The 21,162-nt window shown below is 47.3% G+C and overlaps 1 protein-coding gene across 1 annotated transcript in view; it reads left to right on the plus strand.

The window, feature by feature from the left end:
* The window catches only part of DGKQ (diacylglycerol kinase theta), a 1,501,752-nt gene that overhangs the window by 1,265,939 nt on the left and 214,651 nt on the right, over window positions 1–21,162 (plus strand). Inside the window, exon 13 of the mRNA XM_078676348.1 lies at window positions 13,593–13,743. Within this exon, the coding sequence (XP_078532474.1) occupies window positions 13,593–13,743 (151 nt within the window). The remainder of the gene's footprint in view (window positions 1–13,592; window positions 13,744–21,162) is intronic.

The raw sequence follows: 21,162 nt of genomic DNA on the forward strand, positions 1-21,162 counted from the left end.
GCATCCACCTTTACAGAGTGCGGAAGAGAGCCCTCCCCCTCCTCCAGCAAGTACAATTTCTGCAAAAAGCATGGAACCGAGGAGCGCTCAAGATCGCGCCATTCCCCAGAAATCAAGTCTTTGATGCGACCATGAAAGGGCTTAGCAAATACAGGGGGCTTCTCATATTGAGGAAAGATGTCGTCCGACCCCTCGGGGAAACAGAAAGGTGAAAATCCCAAGTTCTCCCTAATGTGCTGAAGAATCACAGGGACCTCCTCTCTACGAATAAACTTCCCCGAAGATGTAGAAGGCCAGCTAGTCTCCGAAGCCGAGGAGTCCTCAGAGGGTGAGACCACGGGACCCACCGCAGAACGAGAAGCCCTGTGTTTAGCCGGAACCCTGGCGTCCAGAGCACGATCCACAGCAGCCTCAATCATATCCTGCATCTCAGAAGCCGACAGTAGGGCAGAAGAACCCCCCGGACCTTTGGACCTACTCCGGCGAGCTGGAATTGTCTCATCATCATCGGAAGAGGAGGCAGCACATGCTTGCACTTGGTAGCACACTTTCCCACCATAATGACACACACAAAGACAGAAGTACAGCAGAAATCCACCCAAAAGGAGGTGCATCCCCCGAAAACAAGGACCAACCAGAACCAGGTACAAAAACTGGGAGGAAACCCCGACTCCCAATCAAAAAAGGAGCAAAATTAGTGAAAAATGCAAACCCAATCAGCAAAGAACATAACAGAACAGAGAAACGATGAACAATGGCCTTTTTCAAACCCATTACTGTGTACAGGAACCAGAAACAGCCAGCTGAGGATCCCTAATGTCGTCACTGCCGCTGCTTCCCTTTCCGGCCTCCCACCCGGAAAGACAGCCCCAACCACACAGCGACGGTGACTCCGTCAGCCAGACCCCGCCGGCTCTGCCGCCAAGAGCGCACTGCGACTCTAGACGCTGTGAGGGAAGGCACCGCGCTGCCCAGGCCGACTCCACCACGCCCTACAGGCTGAAACAGCGAAGTCCAGCTTTGAAGACAAGAAGTGAAGAAAAGGACCCCAGCACCGGAAAAAGGCCAGCGTGTATTATGTGCATCTCAACAGGTGAGACACTGAAAAAACATGTTGGAGTGACGTAGTATGGGTGTCTGGTAAGGGAGGGATGCCTCAATTAAGTAAGGAAGGGAAGCAAGGGAGGGATGATGAGGTAATGTTGATTTATCCTCACCCTTATTAACGTGATGGACCTTTGTGTAACTCGGGGAGAAAGCTTTTCCCCTTTACATGGAACAAACCTGGGGATGAACCCTTTCCTTTCCCTCCTGGAAGAGAAGTTAGTCCAGACCTTGGCTGGGAAATTAATAATAATCCACATTTGTAAAGCGCGAACAATCATCCGTAAGGGTCTGTAGGCGCTGGGGGCCGTCGGGAAGATTAAGCAAGCTATTGCCCAGAGTCACATGGTGCTGTGCTAATCTGCTTCCGGCGCCGGGGATCGAACCGTGATCCCCAGATTCCGGAGTCAGTCGCCCTGGCCCGCGGCGCCACACATCTCCCCACTAAAAAATCTCGGACCATTTTCGAGGTGGAAATTGTCTAAACAGAGGTTTGAATGGCCACTTACGTTTTCAAGCAATCCAAAACTTCTAAGGGCAAACCACTCCTTAGAAAGCCACTTCCACCCTTGAGTGGGATTTACGACTATTGATTTCTTGGCAGTTATGGCTGAGAACCTCTGCAGTAGTAAATGCATTTTGTCCCACCGGGGATTCCTTTGAGAACTACTTGCATGCTTAATGAGGTATAGTCGAGTGTAAACTAACTTTTACAACTAACAACACTTAAGTGAACAGGGCCGAAGACTTTCTCTCGCTTGGTGGAAGTTTCCATAGTGAGTGATCCTGAATGACATCCCTGAAGTGTCAGTGAGGAAGATGATTCCACTTAATTGTGGGTTGAGTACCTAAATGGAATCAAGGTGACCCTGGATGGTTGGGATAAACAAGTGCTTTTCACAGTAGCGGCTGCTATGTGACAGTAGTGGTGCGGCGGTGAGTGGGGGGGTGTTAAACAAAAAGAAATAAAAGGTTCACTTACCTGCCGGCCTCCCTCCTCTTCAGTGGACACAGGAAGCACACAGGCCCTCAGACTCCCCTAGCCGATAACAACGCTGCTGTCACCAGCATGACAGCAGCATCGTGATTGGTCGGAGCTCTGTGGTTCGGCCCTCAGACAGTGAGTGGGAGGCTGTGCATGTTCTCCACCCAGGCTGTGTAATATTGCTGGGTGGAGAAATGCAAGTGCAAATGACTGTTTGGACGGCCCAAGATGGCCAGCCAAATAGTCATGCACACTTAGAAAGTGCCCACCACTCCTTCCCCTGCTCTGTGGGCAGATCAGCCGCAGCTGGCTTTTCAATGGGAAGGAAGAAGTGTAGGAGAAGTGTGCAGCTGAGCAGTGAATCATTAGAATGAGACCGCCATGCACACAGCAAGCTTTGAGTGGAGACATGGAATGTTAAGTGCCCAAATGCCTTCAGGAAATCGAACTAGTTGCTGGGAAGTTTGAAAATATGCAAACAGGTGAAATGGTTTTTGAGGAAATGCACCCTCATTACCTAGAAGGATATACCTCTACTCGGGTACATTGTGGTTGTGTTTGTGACCCATTTCATTCTGCTGATATAGGGAAAAACGAAAACTTGGAATGCGTAGACCTCTGCGCTCATCAAGCAATCCATTTTTACTTTTATTCAATTGAAGAATTTTATTTCAAAAGGGAAATATTTGAATTTTCCCGAACATACCTTCCCCGTGGTTGAACTTAGCCTCTTTAAATGGTATACCAAGCACTGACCAATTCAATCATAAATGTATTAAGTTACAAGAGGATGATGTTGGAGTTTGGTAGAAATTGAGTTACATGCATGTGTACTGATTTGCTCGCTCAGTAACTGCACACAGTGTTCGGTGTTTAGTAGTTCGATGTATGAACATTGTTTTGTGCTAAAAAATCTGCCAGGTGGCACTGTGCGACTCCATGTTGACTTCATTCTGCCCCTTTATTACTGTGCCTTTGAATGTAGATCTGGACCACTGCTCCCTTTTTTTGTTGGTTAGACATGTTTTTCAATATGAATTTCAGTGTGCAAAGAATGATGTCACAACCCAAGACTACAGGGTTCAAATTAAGCTGTGACTGTCATAAACAGATTTTTCAGAGTATTGGACCCGTACAGGGTGTGCCTCCGGTGTTTGGATTAGGGGCGTGATTCCAAGTTGTTTGAGCAATATGCTCTTCTACACCCAAAGACAATTTAGGACTCTGAAACAAAGCTGTAAGTCACAAACATCAAAGGAAGCACAGGTCCTGCTCTAAGATAAGGGTTGAGACTAATTTCTGCTCTGAAGGCTGATCTTGCAAACAGTCCTCTTCATGGTTGTGGTCATCTGGTAAGTCAAAGCCTAAATTGACGTGACAACACAGGCTGGTGAAGAGGAATCCAGCCCCATCCCGCCATCTCTAGCTTAAGAGAAGTTGCATATGTGTCAAAGTGCCACTCGATCTTGCTCCCGATCTCTGATTTAGGAGTCGATCCCTCGGTTGACCCTTACCATCACCGCAGCAAATCGGTACCTATAGAGAGGCTATGCTGCATTTTTTGTCACTCTTCCAGCTCCTACTTGCCTCCTAGAGGATCCCTTAGGGCCTCCAGTCGTGTTACCACTGGTGGATTTGTTCTCAGTGCAATCTCAGACGTTGGAACCTGCCATGGGTTCCCAACTGATTCAGTTCCCAACTCGAAGACCTGCTCTTGTCCTTTCCTCATTGATGCGGTCCCGACATCAGTGGAGCTCGGTTTTATGCTTGCAATACCAGGTGTCTGACCCCAAGCCGAATCTGCCTCGATCCTGATTGATATCATACTTTGACTCCACTCCAGTACTCCCAGTTTCTGTACAATCTTATTAAGACAAAACCCTTTACCACAGAGCTGTCCTCAGTTGCTCCACCAGCTTTTTGGATCCGAAACTGCCCAGATTTTGCTGCCACTTTGAAATAACAACGGAGATGATGGGGATCATTTACCCCAATGTTGTTATGGCAATTTGCAAATGGATTTACAAGAGGTCAGCGGGCTTGACACTTCCCCCGATATAGGGTTGATCCTCCACCCCATGCAACTTGGAGCTGTCATTGGAAGATAGCGCTTCTGTTGTGGTAGTCATCAGACATGCTGTTGAGATCCTGGATCTACAACTTCTCTGTGTTAAGATTCAAACAAATGTGCTGACTAATGTTCTTCAGCCTTGACTGGCTTCATGTGAGCCCTTCCTCTCGGAACCCACAGAGATCAGATGTGGAGTACCTCAAGGATCCTCCCTCAGCCCTACGCTCTTCAACATCTACATGGCCCCCCTTGCAACCATTGTCGGAAAACACGGGCAAAGTATCTTATGCCGATGACAGCCAGCTCATCCTCTCCTTCACCAAGGACCCCAACATCACCAGGTACAGTTTCCAGGAAGGAATGAAGGACGTCTCGTCCTGGATGAGCAGCAGCTGCCTGCAGCTCAACTCGGACAAAATGGAAGTCCTTCTCCTTCCGACCCTCCCCTGCCAATGGGGGTGACACCTGGTGGCCCCCTGCCCTTGAAAGCCCCCCCACCCCCACAAAACACTCCCCCAACCTCGGCATCATACTCAACTCCTCACTCACCATGAATCGACAGATCAACGCCTTGTCCGCCTCATGCTTCAACACCCTCTGCATACTCCGCAAGACCTTCAAATGGATCCCTTCCGACTGTAGGAAGACCGTCACCCACGCACTTATCACCAGCAGGCTTGACTACGGAAACGCTCTCTATGCCGGAATCAACAAATCACTCCTTTGCAAACTCCAGACCGTTCAGAACGCCGCAGCCATACTCATCCTCGGCATCCCACGACATGACCTAGCACCTCCGCGACCTCCACTGGCTCCCCGTCGAAAAGAGGGTTACCTTCAAGCTGCTCACTCACGCATACAAAGCCCTCCACAACATCAGACCTCAATACCTCAACAAAAGAATCTCCTTCCACGCCCCTAGAGAAACCTCTGCTCCGCCGACCTAGCCCTCGCCGAAATCCCCCGCATGCACAGAGCCAGATCAGGGGGCAGATCCTTCTCCTACATTGCAGCCAAGACCTGGAACGTACTCCCCCTCAGCATCAGATGGAGCCTTACACTGCAAGCCTTGAGAAAAGTCCCCAAGACCTCGCTTTCGGATGATCTCAGAGCCTCCCGAACCCCCCCCCCCCTCCCCCGCACCTTGAGACCCTCACAGGTGAGTAGCGCTCTCTATAAATCCCTGATTGATTGATTGCTCTTGTTTAGTGAAGCCCTAACGGACACCCTTATGGGCATTTGGTGTAAACCTTGCTCTTGCCCACCAATGGCCAGACATCAGTCATGCAGCTAAGAATTTCTCAGCTGGGGTTAATGCTGAAAAAGGTAAAACAGCAGTATATGTATCTCTCTATTCCCTTACTGGATGTTCAGCATCATAAGATCAGAGGCTCTAAGTGTTGCATGAAGAAGAAACCCCCCTTTGTATTCCTAAAGCATCCATTGCAAGTGAAGTGTACATAAATGGTAGCTCTGCTCTGTGTAGTGCTGTGGAAAACCATTGCAATAATGATGAGAAGATATTCATCCCAAAATTAAATGTATGGTAGGAACAGAGAAAATGAGCCAGTGGGTGTGGGGAGTGTAGGCTGGAGAGCATGGCTGCAATTGAAAGTCACTGAGAAGTTCTGTGGATGTTGAGTGGGAAGTATCAGGCTTGCATCTAGAAACCACATCCGTTGGTGTGATTCCAGGCAATACACTAGGTAGACTGAGGAGCATGAGTTGGGTGGTTGAGAGCAGTGTTCTCAATGTTCAAGAGAGAGTAGCAAACAGTTTTCAGATCAATCAATCAATTGGGTTTATAGAGCGCACTACTCACCCGTTAGGGTCTTGGGGCCCTAATGGGGGGGGGGGGGGAGGCGCAGCTCAGATGGGGTAATTCAAAGAGCCAGGTCTTGAGGTCTTTCCTGAAATGGTTCAGTGTCGGGCTTCACCATATGTGAAGGGGGAGATCGTTCCAGGTCTTGCCTGCAAGATAGGGGAAGGGCCTTCCATCTACTCTGTTCCTGTAGAAGCGTGGGGCGGGTGGCTAGGGAGAAGTCCACTGAGTGGAGGTCTCTCTTGGGGGCGTGGAAGGAGATACGGTTGTTGAGGTATTGTGGTCCGATGTTGTGGAGGGTCATGTAGGAATGCGTGAGCAGCTTGAAAGCTATTCTTCTTTTGAGCCAGTGAAGGTCGCGGAGGTGCTGGGTGATATAGCAGTGCCATGGGATTTCGAGCATTAGTCTGGCTGCGGCTATCTGGACTGTCTGGGGTTTGTGGAGGAGTTTTTTGTTGATTCTAGCAGGGCGTTGCCGTAATCCAGTCTGCTGGTGATAAGGGTGTGAGTGACCATTTTCCTGGTGTTGGAGGGTATCCATTTGAATGTTTTCTGTAGTATGCATAGGGTGTTGAATCATGCGGCGGAGACAACGTTGATCTGGCAATTCATAGTCAGTGATGAGTCCAGTATGATGCTGAGGTCATTTGCATGGTCTGTCGAGGTGGGTGGGTTTCTGAGGGCTAGGGGCTACCAGGTGTCGTCCCATGCGGAGGGGGTGGAGCAGAGGATGAGGACTTCAGGTTTCTCTGAGTTGATTTTCAGGCAGCTGTTCTTCATCCAGGTTGTGATGGCTTCCATCCTGTCTTGGAAGTTGTGCTTGGTAATTTCGGGTTCCTTGGTGAGGGAGAGGATGAATTGGTGTCATTGACATAAGAGACAATGTTGAGCCCATGGTTTCTGTTGATGATTGTGAGGGGGGCCATGTAGACGAAGAGAGTGGGACTGATGGAGGAACCTTGGGGTACTCTGAATCTGTTCTCTGTCAGTTCTGAGAGGAGGGCGGGAGCCTTATTCTCTGTTTTCTGTCCGTGAGAAATGAGCATATCCAGTCAAGCGCCTTTCCTTGGATGCTGGTGTCATGGAGTCTGGTGGCTAGTATCTGGTGGGAGACGGTGTTGAAGGTGTCTAGCAGGATGAGGGCCGCCATTTGGCCTTGGTAGAGGAGGGTGTGGAGGTCGTCTGTGGCGGCGAGGAAGGCGGTCTTGGTGCTGTGGTTGCTGCGGAAACCAGATTAGGGGTTGTCCAGGATGTTGTTGGCTTCAATGAAGTAGGCTAGTTGTGTGTTGACAGCCTTTTCAATGACCTTGGCTGCGAAAGGAAGCAGCAAGATGGGACTGAAATTAATGAGATCCGTCTGGTATGCAGAGGGTTTCTTTAGGAGGCGGTTGATTTCTGCGCCCTTCCAGTTGTCTGGGAATGTGGCGGTCTCAAAGGAGCAGTTGATGGTTCGGCGTAGCTTGGGTGCGATGGCTCGGGCGGCCTTGTGGAAGATGTGTGGTGGGCAGGGGTCTGAAGATGCTCCGAGGTGGGCACTCTTCAGGGTCTTTAGGGTGTCTTCTGTCGTGAGCGGGGTCCAAGTAAGTAGTGTATTGGATTGCCTCTCTGGGGGTGGGGGTTGAAGTGGTTCAGAGGTCTTGGTCGTCGAAGTTGTCGTACAGCATCTTGATCTTGAGGTGAGAAGGAGCGTAGTCTGTTGCAGAGCTCTTGGGTTAGAGGGCCATCTGTTGTTTCACAGTTGGGTTTGTCAATTTCCTGTATGATGGAGAAGAGTTCCTTGGAGTTGTGGGCATCAGAGAGAATTCTGTCTTGGAGGAAGTTCCTGTTTGTGGATTTGATGAGTTGGTGGTGTGTCGTGGTGGTTGTTTTGTAGGCAGTGAGCGTTTCTGGGGTTTTGCTGTTTCTCCACTTTTTTTCCAGTCGTCGGCAGGATCGCTTGGATTCCTGGAGTACCGTGGTAAACCAGTTTACTTTCTTGTTGTGTCGTTTTGTAGTCTTCTGGAGAGGGCGAGTGTGTTGGCGCAGTGGTCGATCCATTGGTGAAGGTTGCTTGGTGTCTGTCGTAGTTGGGGGTGGCGTGCCAGTGAGGGCAGGGGTGAGGTGTTCTTCAGAGACTTTGTTCCAGATTCTATGTAGGAGGTGGAGTGTGTGCTTGTGAGCGGTGGGTTTTTCTAAAAGAGAAGTGGATGCAATTGTGGTCGGTCCAGAGCAGTTCCGTGCTGTGGCTGAAGAAGACGCTGTTTCCTCTTGCGAAGATGGGGTTGAGCGTGTGTTCTGTGTGAGAGGGGGCGGAGACAACTTGCTTCAGTCCTATGTTTGTGAGGTTCTCTAGAAGGGCAGTGGTTTTGGGGTCGTCGTGGTTGTCCAGGTGTAAGTTTAGATCTCCGAGTAGTTTGTAGCCTGAGGTGAGGGCATGGGGGGTGATGAGGTCGGCGATGACTTTGGTGAATGGGGCACTGCAGTCTGCGGACGAGAGTTCTATGGAGCGTCGTTCTGGGGTTGGTATGGATCTGGAAGTGGATGTGTTCCATGGGGGGGGCGAGGCGTCGTCCGAGTCGGTGGTTGTCATGCAGAGGAAGCTTTTGTGGATGATGGGGAGTCCTCCTCCAGGACGGGTGGGGCAGTCTTTTTTTGGGATCTTGTATCCTTCGGAGTGGCGGTTGCCATGTTGGGTGCGGAGCTGACATTGGTCCACGTCTCTGTGAGGAAGGCAACGTCGGGCTTGTGAGGATTGATGAGGTCCCAGATTTCTATGGCATGTCTGTGCAGGGAGTGTACGTTGAGGAGGATGCAATTCAGTGGTTTGTGTGTGATCGCCTTGATTCAAAGGTACCCACATTTGCTCTAATGTGCCTTGAATATTGTGCAGGTGTGCTGAGCCCCCTCCATCTTCTCGAAGGCAATTGGGGTAAGGTGGAAGAGAGGCACAGTATCATATGCGACGCCAGCAGCTGGAAAAACCTGAGCCCTCAAATGCAGCAATCTTCCAAGGGCAATGACGCGCCAGTTGGCTGGAAGAAGTGTGGTGAAGGACAGCCTTACAGAAACACTAAGAGGAAAACGTCAACTACTTCCACAAACAAACAATACTAATCTACTTTCACAGTTCCATATGTCCCTCTATAGAAAATCCAGTTATTCTCTAAATAATCGTCGAGAATAGTCCTTGAGAAGTAATTTGCATGCTCTCAATGTAGTATGGCTTTGACTGTAAACATTAGCCTCAAATGCATTTTTCTTAATTTAGTGTATCTAGGGCAAATTAATAACCCAACTGATAAAATTGATATGTACTTTTCGCTGTTGATTTTACCAGTAATACCCATTTCTCTGTTGCTTTAGGCAGTGGAACCAGTCCTGAAACGCCCTAATAGTGCATCCTTTAATCTTTGTTACCCAAGATGTAATTTCATGTAGAGCTTGCCTCTTACTAATTCAGAGACTTCCTAAATTGGAGGCATACTCTGGCAGAGTATAGGCGTATACAACCACCCATTCGTCTAGGTTTCATGGCTTTATTTAGAAATAAGTAAGAAAAAAAGGGAGGTCTCCTTCAAAATCCAATAGGGGACGAGGAGTAGTACGAAAAAAATATCCTACTACAAGTTGATACAGAGGGGAAGTATCACTGCCCTTTGAATGCCATAACCACACATATAATAAATCACAATAGTAGAGGAAAAATAATAATAAAAAACACTTTAAAATGATGTGTAGAAAATTGTACAATTTATTCAAACAGTAATATATTCATAAAAGCTTCATAGTGCCTTAAAAACGGGTTAAAAAGGTGCAAATACGCACAAAGAATACATTTAAAAATTGTAAACAGAGTTATCAATTAAGACTGTGCAAATAAACACAAAGAATACATTCAAAAGTTGAAAACAGAGTTGTCGACGCAGCGTTTCGGTGTTATGATGTGACCTTCATCAGGACAAGTTTCTAGTTTGAAAAGAGATATTCAATTAGAAAGGAATTACAATCTTATTATTTTTTACACAGTACAACAATGGCTTTTCATGGAAGTTAATTTAATACAATATCAGGTTTTTCTAGGGGCACATTCATATCCTCTTTTTGTTTATTATGCATGTGGTATGGACTTAAGAGTGCGGATGGTGGGGTGTGGATGGAAGAAAGGGTTTTTGATACCAAAGGATTTTTGATCCCGAAGGGATAGCTGGTATGCTTCTGTTTTTCTCAAATGCACTCTCTACTGATACTTCCCCTCTGTATCAACTTGTAGTAGGCAATTGTTTCCCCCAATCCTTTGGTAAATTAGGGACCCTTGGATATTTATTTAGAAATAGACATTGCATTCCACTATAAATATAGATGATTGCTGTCTCAAAATCAACACAGGTTATTGCTGTCACATATGACGGGCCTTTCACAGTGTTGAAGTGAAACACCCTCTTTAGGACTCTATTCTATGTTGGTCCTTAAGTAGAAACTAGGACATGACCGCCAGCTGGTCTTCCGTTTGGTGCTGAAGCAATTATAGTAGCATAAAATGAAGTTACAGCGGCTTCTGGAGATGTATGCAGAATTGTCGCAAAAACCGTATATGGGCTCCATTATCTTCCCAAGCCTTTACAATAGACGCCTCTGCCCTAAAGACGAGGTAGTGAAATTTTTTGTCTACCTCCAGTGTACAGCTTTATTATACAGTGTATTTTATGGTACTTTTCCCACACTGTGGCCGTTTTCAAGGGCTTTTGTGGAGTTGGTGTTACTAGAACAAGGGCAATTTGTGGAAAGTTGTGCTTCAGGACTACAAACTGTGAAATTCGAGGTTCGATATTGTAGAGGTTAGTAGGTTATATGTCAGTCTTCATGAGGTCACTGAGGAAAGCGTGGTCTTTTCCTCCTATTGAGTTTAGAGGCTAAGCAATGAGACATTTTCAGAAGTATCCGGGCTCTCCAGCCTAATGTATGGACGTGATCACATGTGAGCCAGGAGATACTCGTGTTTGAGGCCTAGTCCTACAGGTAAGTAAGAGGTGCATGCCCCTCACAATGAAACACACACACACCCTTATTGTTTATTGTTACTATGGTTTAATATTAACATTGGAGGAAATTTCTAGTGAATGAACTCAACCTCTCTGCTTCTAGTGAGATGGCTACATTGTTGAGTATGTATTTTGTTTTAAATCTTGTTGCGTTAGCTTGTGGTATGTGTCTTGCCAAAAGTTCGATGAAATGCCACAAATTGGGCTGTTTCTAGACTCTTTTAGGCCTTCGTGTGGGGATTAGCCAAGTCCCCGTTTTAATGGTTTCAGCATATGTGACATTCGCTTCCAAAATTCTTTTAAAATTCAAGATAATCACAAGCCCCTCTTTTCATGAATTCCTCCCAAGAGGAGTTTTATTTGTTACTGACTATGTGCCAAACTGGTGCCATCAGAGTCATACCCTGACATCCTGTCGAGCAGCAGCTCTATGCTTTATCAAGACTTTAAAGGAATGACTGGCTTAGTAGGTAGGGAGAAGAAGAAGAAGAAATGCTTTATTGTTGATTATTAAAAATCATTACAAACAGAGATAAAAATACTTTGGGTTGTGTCAGGAACTTGATTATACAAATTTGATCTGTCTAATATCGCATCTTTAAATGACAAAACACATATATACATTTTGTTGAGAATAATATCAAGGTACATTGTGATTCTATTTCCCTATTTCACAACAGTCACAGAAGGCATCACTTCCAATTGGTGATAAAATATTCTCAATGAAACGACCTACACTACCCCAAATTTTAAAATTCATGCTTAAAAATACCATAGTTGAAGTGCAATAGTTATAGTGCACTTGTGCTGTGTCTTAAATCTAGCAGCAATAGTGAAAGTGCACTTGATTATACCAATTCGATCTGTCTAATACTGCATCTTTAAATGACAAAACACAAATGATTGATTGTATTGAAAATAATATCAAGGTTCATTATGAATCAGTACTGTATTTCACACCATTCACAAAAGACATTACTCCAAATGGATGGTAAAATGTTCTCAAAGGAACTACCTACACTGCCCCACAATTTCAAATTCATACTTAAAAATACCATAATTAAAGTGCAATAGTTAAAGTGTACCTGTTCAATGTCTTACATCTAGCGGCAATAGTTAAAGTGCACTTATGCAATGTCTTACATCTAGTGGGATTCTAAAAAATGTTTTAAAAAGAATCATTCCTCCTTGCCAAAACAAGCCCATACTAAGCGAAAAATGTAAATGTAATATTGGGAATTTACCCAACTACTGTGGGTAATTAAAATCTTTTAAAGCTTCGGTTTAAGAGCCATACATAAAACTTCAAGAACAATTTATGGGATTACAATTTTCATTCAGCATTTTGAGACTAACCGCTTTATCCAGTAAAACCAATTATTAATTTTCTAGGCATGCATCCAATGTCAGGTTTCACACTCTGAGAATAGCTTTTTACTGCGATAAGGATGGACTTTACAAACTGTGAAATCAGGCATGGGGTGTTCCCAGAGACACAAGTTATGATAGCTTGTTGACATGTTCTCACCCCTAATTCGTTAGAGATGGATTTTAATAAAGCTTTCCTCTCTTCTAACAGTTGAGGATAAGTGGATACAATATGCATAAAAGATTAATGATAAAAACCACATCACCTACAGCTGTTTGTGGGCCAATTTAGTTTTCATGTAGGGATTCCATCCTTTGTGGGATAACTCCCAAATCGTAGCAACATAAATCTGTCTCTTAAATATGATTTTAAATGGGTTATGAGATACGACTGTGGTTCTATTTTAGTGAATGAGTTAATAACTGACCAGGAGTGACTCTTTTTAGCGAGCTCGTCCTTGTCCAGAAGAATCGAGGAGGTAGAGTTCCAAGAAGCCAGTGAGCCTCGGTGGGAAGTAGTAAACGTCGGCAGTAATGGTGTCCCTTCATGTTATAGTGGTTATGGTGTGAACTTCTTATTACCTAACAGGTTGGTGATGCCTTACTCTTGCATCTGACACAGGATGTTTCCCTTATTGGCACATGTTCATATACAAATCTACACAAAGAAATAACAATGCTCAAAAATATCCAAACGTTGCATTAATACATCCCAAATGCCCTTCCATGCACGCAGTGCTATAAATGTAAACAACAATTCATTGCAATAGATATTTGGAGAGATACATCTGATTTTATTTATAATTGTTGCAGTTTTTCTATAGTACAAACTTGGCTCAAGTGCATTAGAGCGCTTTACATGAACACGCACTAACATTACACATGGTCAGTTTTATATGTTTTAGGGACAAGGAGATTAGTTGATTTACCCAGAATCACAGGTTGTTGAGACAATGCGAGACTCAAACCTGGTTCCCCAGTTCCAAAGTCGACAGCTCAGGCCTTTAGTCCACATATCCTTCTATCTGAGAAAACGACATTGTGTGACAGTGATTCCCATTTAACACGGTCTCCCTAAGATTATGTTTAAAACTGGGAAAGCCTGCGCCATCAGACTGTGTAGGTTGTCGGGGTAAATAGACGTTTATTACAGAAGACTTCATCAGTTCTCTTCTTTAGGTACACGAACACTCTTACTAACTTGTTGTTTGTGCTTTCTTTTAGACTTCAGTTCGACAAATGAATCAAACTAGGTTTTATATAGTCGAGGATACCAATATGAATGTGCAGATACACCTGTTTGTGGGAGGCCTGCCGCCCATGCTTACTTCGGAAGAATACAGTAATATCCTGAAAAACAACCTGGACATCAAAGGTGAGTTTAGAGCCCAGAGCGAGATCAGAACTTGTAGCCAAACAATTTTTTGCAAAAGCTATTTAAAGACAGAGGGTCACTAATAGAAGATGTTAGAACTTTACAAGTTGTACGCACATGCGTATGAGTTTTATGAAATTACTACTTTAATGAAATTTTACAGAACAATCCCAACACATGTACTTAAATCCGTGAAAATAGATTTCTGTGAGCACACAAAACCCGAACTGGCAGATTTTCAGCTGATACAAAATATGCAGGTTCATGGTTAGGGTCAATATGTAAAAGCACTGTGCCTTCATTTTCCCTGGCCAATCACTGTTTTGCACGGTAAATACATCCCTACACTTACACCCTAGTAAATATGGGTGTGTTTGAGTATTTTAACTCCCCAAACCCACTCTTACCACGAGACTTTTTGGCATTAAGATGTATTGAACTAAATAGAGATGAAGATTTGGGACTTCTGTTGCATGTGCACACAAGCTAGGGCATTTTTTTCCCCAATTCCCTGTGGCTCTGCCTTGCCCTTGACAGTGTCAATACCTTCACTCCTAGGCCTAAAGCTAAATCTGTGGAAGTTATGCCAAACATGTTCCCAGTACTTAAGTTCCCTCTGATGGTATAAATGTCTGCAGATTATATCTGAAAGAAACACTTTAGTTATAGATATCTTACCTTAGAATTGCCCCCAGGTGTCAGACTGGATCCAGAAAGTTTTTTCGCCAGCAGTACCTCTGCGTGTCAAAAAAGGTGTCTGTCGTGGTCGCCGGTATGATGTCACAGCAGCTACTTAGATGCCACCCTTGTGCGCTGACGTCAGTTCTTTCTTTTTCCACACCAGCCAGTGCAGATCCGGAGAGAGCGGTACGTCCAGTCACTTTTTGACTGAACTTTTTGCGACTTTTGTTGACGTCTTTTTAGAGTCTACGACTCCTGGTGCATGTAGATATGCCCAGCTTCAAGGCACGTGTTTCCTGTACCCGACTGATGTCGGTTACAGATCCTCACTGCATGTGCCTCTTTTGCCCGGAGCGTGAACACGACCCCAAGTTGTGCTCCTGACTGCTGGTCCATGGCTCCGAAGGCTTTGCAGGAGCAGCCCAGAAAGCTACTTGAGCGCCGGCAGTCAGCTTTGCGGCATTCGAGGGACCGGTCCCGGAGCCATCATCATTCTTCCAAGACTTTGAAGTCTTTGCACTTGGGGTCGGGTAAGTCGAAGTATAAGAAGAAGTCGAAGCAGCATCATTGCTCTTCGACTTCTCCCCGTCGGTTGGCTAACGCGGCGAGGCATGCGGGACCAGGGCGACTCCTACCGAGCTTTGTAAATTTTACGAGACAATGCACGCCATGTTTGGGCAGCCCAAGTACGACGGTGTTCCTTCGGCCCCGCGGACTCAGTTGGGGGGGCCTAGGCCTTCTCCGCCGATGGCTCCGGCCCTGGCGCTGCAGGCCCTCTTTGGATCCAGGCCTGGATCCGGGTCAGCGCCGGTTGACCTTATCGCACCTCCACCGGCGTCACTTCCTCCAGCATCGCTACCACAGCCAATGCCGGTCATGTCCCCGGCCGGCGTCGACCTCGGCCTCCATCCTGATGTGGACCCGGAGCTGGACCTGCATTGTCCAATGCTGGATCCTGCGGCGAGCAGGGTTTTTGTGCCCCTGGTCACTCCTGGGATCCCTTTTCGGATTGGCACCCATAGGATGAGCAGGAGGACTGGGACGGGTCTGGTGACCCTCTGACTGAAAAGTTAGAATCTAAATAGGACTGGAAAGAGGAACTGGGGGATGCCAGTGGTCAAGGCAACACACCTGACCTTGGCATGTTGTCTCCTCCTACCGTGGCTATGGAGGAGGGAGTGCCATACGCACTGGTGTTGCGTAGGGTGGCCGAGGCTCTCATCCTCGAGCTTCCTACGGTGGCGGTCAGGACTAACCTCCCGACAGAGGTGCTTCAGCTGGCTGCGAGCTCTTCGGAGCCCCTGCTGCTGTTTAATGAGGCCCTTACCGACGTCCTTTTGGACACTTGGTCCAGGCTCACCATGGGGGCTCCCTTGGACAGGATGATTGCCCGATGCCACCGCCCGGCTCTGGCCGATCCCACTTTCCTCTCCCAACACACCACCCCGGAGAGCTTGGTGGTCTAAGCCTCCACATCCAAGAGCGCATTCCCGACCGCTCCACCGGAAAGGGAATCCAAGAAGCTGGATCATCTTGGAAAGAAGATTTTCTCTTCTGCCAGCTTGGGACTGCGGTCGGTAAATACTGCATGTCTATTGGGCCGTTAATCCCACTCCGCGTGGGATACGGTTTTGCAGGCGCTACCTCAGTGTCCAGAGGAAGCCCAGACAGTGCTCTCCCAGGCTATTGCCGCTGGAAGGGATGCGCCGAAGTTTACCATCCATTGTGGGCTGGATACCGCCGACTCTCTGGGCAGGACAATTTCAACGTCAGTAACCCTTTGTCGCTACGGCTGGATGAGATCAACTGGCTTTTCAGGGGGTGTCCAGAATTCCCTCATGGACATGCACTTTGATGGCCGTCGCATTTTTGGGGACAAAGTGGAGAACGCTCTAGAGTGTTTCGAGGACTCATGGTCTATTGCCAAGTCCTTAGTCCTCTCCAGCCGCCCTGCGCAGTCTACTTTTTGCCCCTTTCAAGGCTACAGAAGGGGTGCCCCACAACGGCCCGCCCAGAGCCACAGGCCGCAGCAAGTTTCCTAATCTTCGCGCGGCCGGGGATGTGGGAACCACCGCCGTGGTTCAGGGGGTCAGCAGGTGGGCAGTCCACCAACCCCCCCTCTGCAGCACCCCCCAGACCTTCCTAGTCTGAGTTTTCAGGCCCACCATCACGTCGAATAGGTGGGTTTTGAAAATAGTCCGAAGGGGCTACTCTCCCCCCTTCGAGGCTACCCCTCAAGCCATGCCCCCTCAATACCACCCCATGGCGGAGGATCACATGGGCCTTCTCCAACAAGAAGTTACGACTCTCTTGGCCAAGGGAGCCAATGAGCGCGTTCCTGTCCCAGAAGTGGTTTGTGGTTGTTACTCCCACTACTTTCTGATACCCAAGAAGGACAAGGGCCTGTGTCCTATCTTGGATCTCAGGAACGTTAACCGCTTCCTCCGGAACAAGAGGTTTAAGATGTTGACGCTCGCTGATGTCTTGTCTGACCTCGACCCTGGAGACTGGATGGTAGCGTTTGACTTGCAGGATGCTTATTTTCACATGCCCGTCCTACCGGCCCACCCGGCATTACCTGCAGTTCAGGGTAGGCCACAAGCATTTTCTGTTTACCATACTCCCTTTTGGCCTTACCAGCACCCCCCGGGTGTTCACGAAAGTGATGGCGGTGGTTGCAGCTCATCTGCGCAGATCAGGGTTTCCAGTCTTCCCCTATCTCGATAACTGGTTGTTGAAGGCGGGCTCGCCCCAGTCTGTTGTCTCCCACCTCCAGACTACGGTCGACCTCCTGCATTCACTGGGGCTCTCTATCAGTGTGTCGAAGTCACACTTGATTCCCTCTCAGAAGCTCCTCTTCATTGGAGCGGTTCTGGACACAACACGGTTTCGGGTTTATCCTCCCGAACAGCGATTCCGGGATATTCAGGCTATGATTGCTATCTTTCAGCATCTGTCCCATGTTTCGGTCCGGATGACTCTGAGGCTGCTGGGCCTCATGGCCTCCTGCATCCTGCTGGTTGATCATGCCAGGTGGCATATGCGGTCTCTGCAATGGGACCTGAAGCTGCACATTAATCGATAATTTCCTCTGCTTTGACATGACGCAACTGATTGCAGAACCCACTCACTTAGCCGGACATACCCTTGATGGGATCTTCACAAATAACAACCATATCAAAATTATTTCGAACCAGTCGATCCCATGGTCCGACCACAATGTCATCTCCTTCAATCTACAATTAAAAAACCCAAGTCAACTACCGTAGAGGTATCATACTCCCCGAAAAATCACGCCCCTGGAAAAAACTAGAACCAAATCTTCTAGCCAACACACTATTAAATAACTTCCCAGATTTTGATTCTGGCAATAGCGAACAGGGAGCTATGAAATTTCATGACTGGATAAGCCATGCAGTTGATAAATTGGCTCCAGTAGAAGTCAAAAAAGCTAGGAAACGATCTGCCACTGCACAGTGGTATTCCGCAGAGGTGAAGTCAATCAAACTCAAATGTCGGAGATTGGAGCGAGTGTGGCGCTCTGACTATAACCACTCACACAAATTAGAATACATGAAAGTCCTGCAGGAATACAAACTAGCGATTTCCCAGGCCAAGTCAGTTTACTTCACGACCAAAATTCAAGGGGCCTCAAACACTTCCAAAGAACTATTCAAGACAGTAACCCATCTAGCCAGGAGTCCTCGGGATATGGTCTTCTGCCCTAACCAGGATTTTGTAATCAGTATCGCCACCTTCTTTCAATATAAGGTTCAGGCAGTTTATGATGACCTTAGCACCCTAGCAGCCGATACTAGGTTTGATAACAATGTACAGTCCATCTCTGCTACATCCAACTATTCTTGCTTCTCCATTCTTGAGGAGGCGCAGGTTAGCTTCCTACTCGCAACAATGAAATCAGGATCCCCGTTAGATCCCTGTCCACCTTATGTACTGCATCTGATCCCGGAGACCATCACCACCGCCCTCACTCCGTTGCTAAATAAGGTCATAAACTCAGGAGAATTCCCTTCGAGCTGGAAGAAGGCTTGTATTCGACCCATCCTCAAGAAGGATACCCTTGACCCCTCTGATCCTAAGCATTATCGGCCAATCTCCTGTCTACCATTACCAGCTAAAATTCTGGAAAAACACATGAACCAAGAAATCATGAGATATGTAGACCAAAATAAATTATTAGACTCCTCACAGCATGGTTTTAGACCCCACCATTCAACAGAGACTGCACTTATCCTGGCCACTGAAGATATTCGCAGAACCATGGATGAGGGTGGCAGAACGGCCCTTATCCTGTTGGACCTAACAGCAGCATTCGATACTGTCAATCATTCGATCCTGCTAACCAGACTGCAAACCTTAGGTTTTTCTGGTACTGCTCTTGCCCTTGTAACATCTTTCTTGAACTCTCGCATTCAGCAAATGCACTGGGAGGGGCTGAAATCCAATGAATTCACCCTCCCTGGAGGGGTCCCCCACGGCTCGGCACTATCACCTACAATGTTCAATCTATATGTCACCCCCCTAGCTGCATTAATAAAATCACATGGCCTACGATTAGTATCCTACGCCGACGACACTCAAATCGTCGTATCAATCTCCCAGTCCATCAAAGAGACAGCAGAGTGATTTAGGAATGCTCTCCTAGGTATCAAAAGCTGGATGGGCCATCATTTCCTAAAACTAAACACAGATAAGACCGAGGTCATTGAGTTTGGTCAGAAACCTTCCGTATGGAGTGATCTCTCTAGTGGCCTCCTGAGGCTGGCTCCTGCCCCAGCCCAGCTGACAAGGTCCGCAATCTTGGTTTTATTTTGGATAAAGACCTGTCTTGCAAGGCGCAAATCAACCAGATAACTTCTGCTTGTTTCCACAGCATCAAGATTCTTAGGAAAATCCTGCCGTACATCCCGCCCAATCTTCAAAAGACTGTGATGGGAGCCTTAGTCATGTATATGTATGTATGTATGTATAAACCATTTTATAGCGCGCTCTATTACTTGGGAGTATCCTGGCGCGGTGGAGAAAGGCAGAGAAAGACAACGAGAGGACCAGCTTATGCCGCACCGGTAAACAGATGAGTTTTCAGACTCTTCTTAAACTGACCCACGCACTGAATGGAGCTCAGGTGAAGGGGAAGGGCATTCCATGCCCTGACAGCCACCACGGCTATAGACTGTCCCCCTAATCTAGTCCGCTTAAAGCGAGGAAGAGTCATTTTAAACAGGGAAGACGATCTAAGGGCGCGTGAAGGGGCATAAAAGATAAACCGTTTCTTCAAGTAGGATGGCCCTTGATCGTGAGTTGCTCTGAAAGAGAGCACTAGGGATTTGAATAAAATGCGCTGTGCCACTGGCAGCCAATGAAGGCTGCACATGTGGGAGCGAACGCTCTTCCATCTCGGAACATTAAACAGGAGGCGGACAGCGGCATTCTGAATGACCTGTAAGCGTTTGACCAAATAAGCAGGGATACCGCTGAACAGAGCGTTCGCGTAATCCAGTCTCGATAAAATGAGAGCTCGGGCAACAGTCTCTTTTGCTTCTCTGGGGAGAAATGGGAAGAATCTTCGCAGTGCTCTCAGGGTAGCAAAGCAAGTCCCTGATAATTTCCTTATATGGTCTTCAAATCTTAGATCCTCCCCGAACCATATCCCAAGATTTTTTGCGGGGCCGCCCATCACCTTAGGGCTGGAAATGTTCGGAGGCCACAGCGAATCTTTAAAACTGGAGGGAAAAGAGCCATAGAAGAGGACCTCAGATTTGTCCTCATTGCATTTCAGCTGGTCCATAGTCAACCAGCGAAAGACTGAGGACAAACAGAGCTGGACTGCCGTGGTATCCAGATGATCGTCCGGCCAGGTAAACAGCAATTGAGTGTCATCGGCATATCCAATTATCTTAGCCCCGTACTGTTCCACCAGGTAAACCAGGGGAGTGATGTAAACATTGAACAGTAGGGGACTAAGAGTGGAGCCCTGGGGGACCCCAGTGAGAAGTGGCTTGGGCTCTGAGGCATGGGGCAGTATCCAGACCTGTCATGTCACGGGTGGATTATTGTAATTCACTCTATCTGGGCACAGGAGAAAAACAACTGACTAAACTGCAGGCCATTCAAAATGCCGCAGCCAGGGTCCTCCTGAATCTCCCAAGAAGACATCCAACCTCCAAAACCATTCGTGGACTTCACTGGCTCCCAGTTAGGCGCAGGGTTCAGTTTAAGGCCCTCTGCCTGGTCCATAAGTCCCTGCATGAAAATGGCCCGCATGACCTCGTAAAACTCTTCTCCCGATACTCCCCCCCACGTATCTTGAGGTCAGCAACCCAGGATCTTGTCTGCCAGCCCAGAATCAAGAAAGCGCGCTGGGGTGGAAAATCCTTCTCCCATCAAGCTTCCAAATTATGGAATTCGATGCCACCCATGCTCCGCTCACTAAAACCCAGAATGAGTTTTAGGAAGGCATTAAAAACATGGCTTTTCTCCCTGCTATAGTCACACCCCCCTGTGCTTCTACACCACAGCGCCAAGACGCCATGGCATTCGAGCGCTCTACAAACAATTCAGTCAGTCAGTCAGTCAGTCAGTGGGCACAGCATCAGGGGAATATGTCTGATTGTGTCCAGATCTCGGAGGGCGCTGCACAGCAATTGCAGTGGGGGCTCACAAACCAGGATTTGGCCAACTGCAGATCCCTCTCCCTTCCCCAACCAGAACACACAG

This window comes from Lissotriton helveticus, chromosome 2_1 (assembly GCF_964261635.1).
Source record: "Lissotriton helveticus chromosome 2_1, aLisHel1.1, whole genome shotgun sequence".
In the NCBI taxonomy this organism is placed as follows: domain Eukaryota; kingdom Metazoa; phylum Chordata; class Amphibia; order Caudata; family Salamandridae; genus Lissotriton; species Lissotriton helveticus.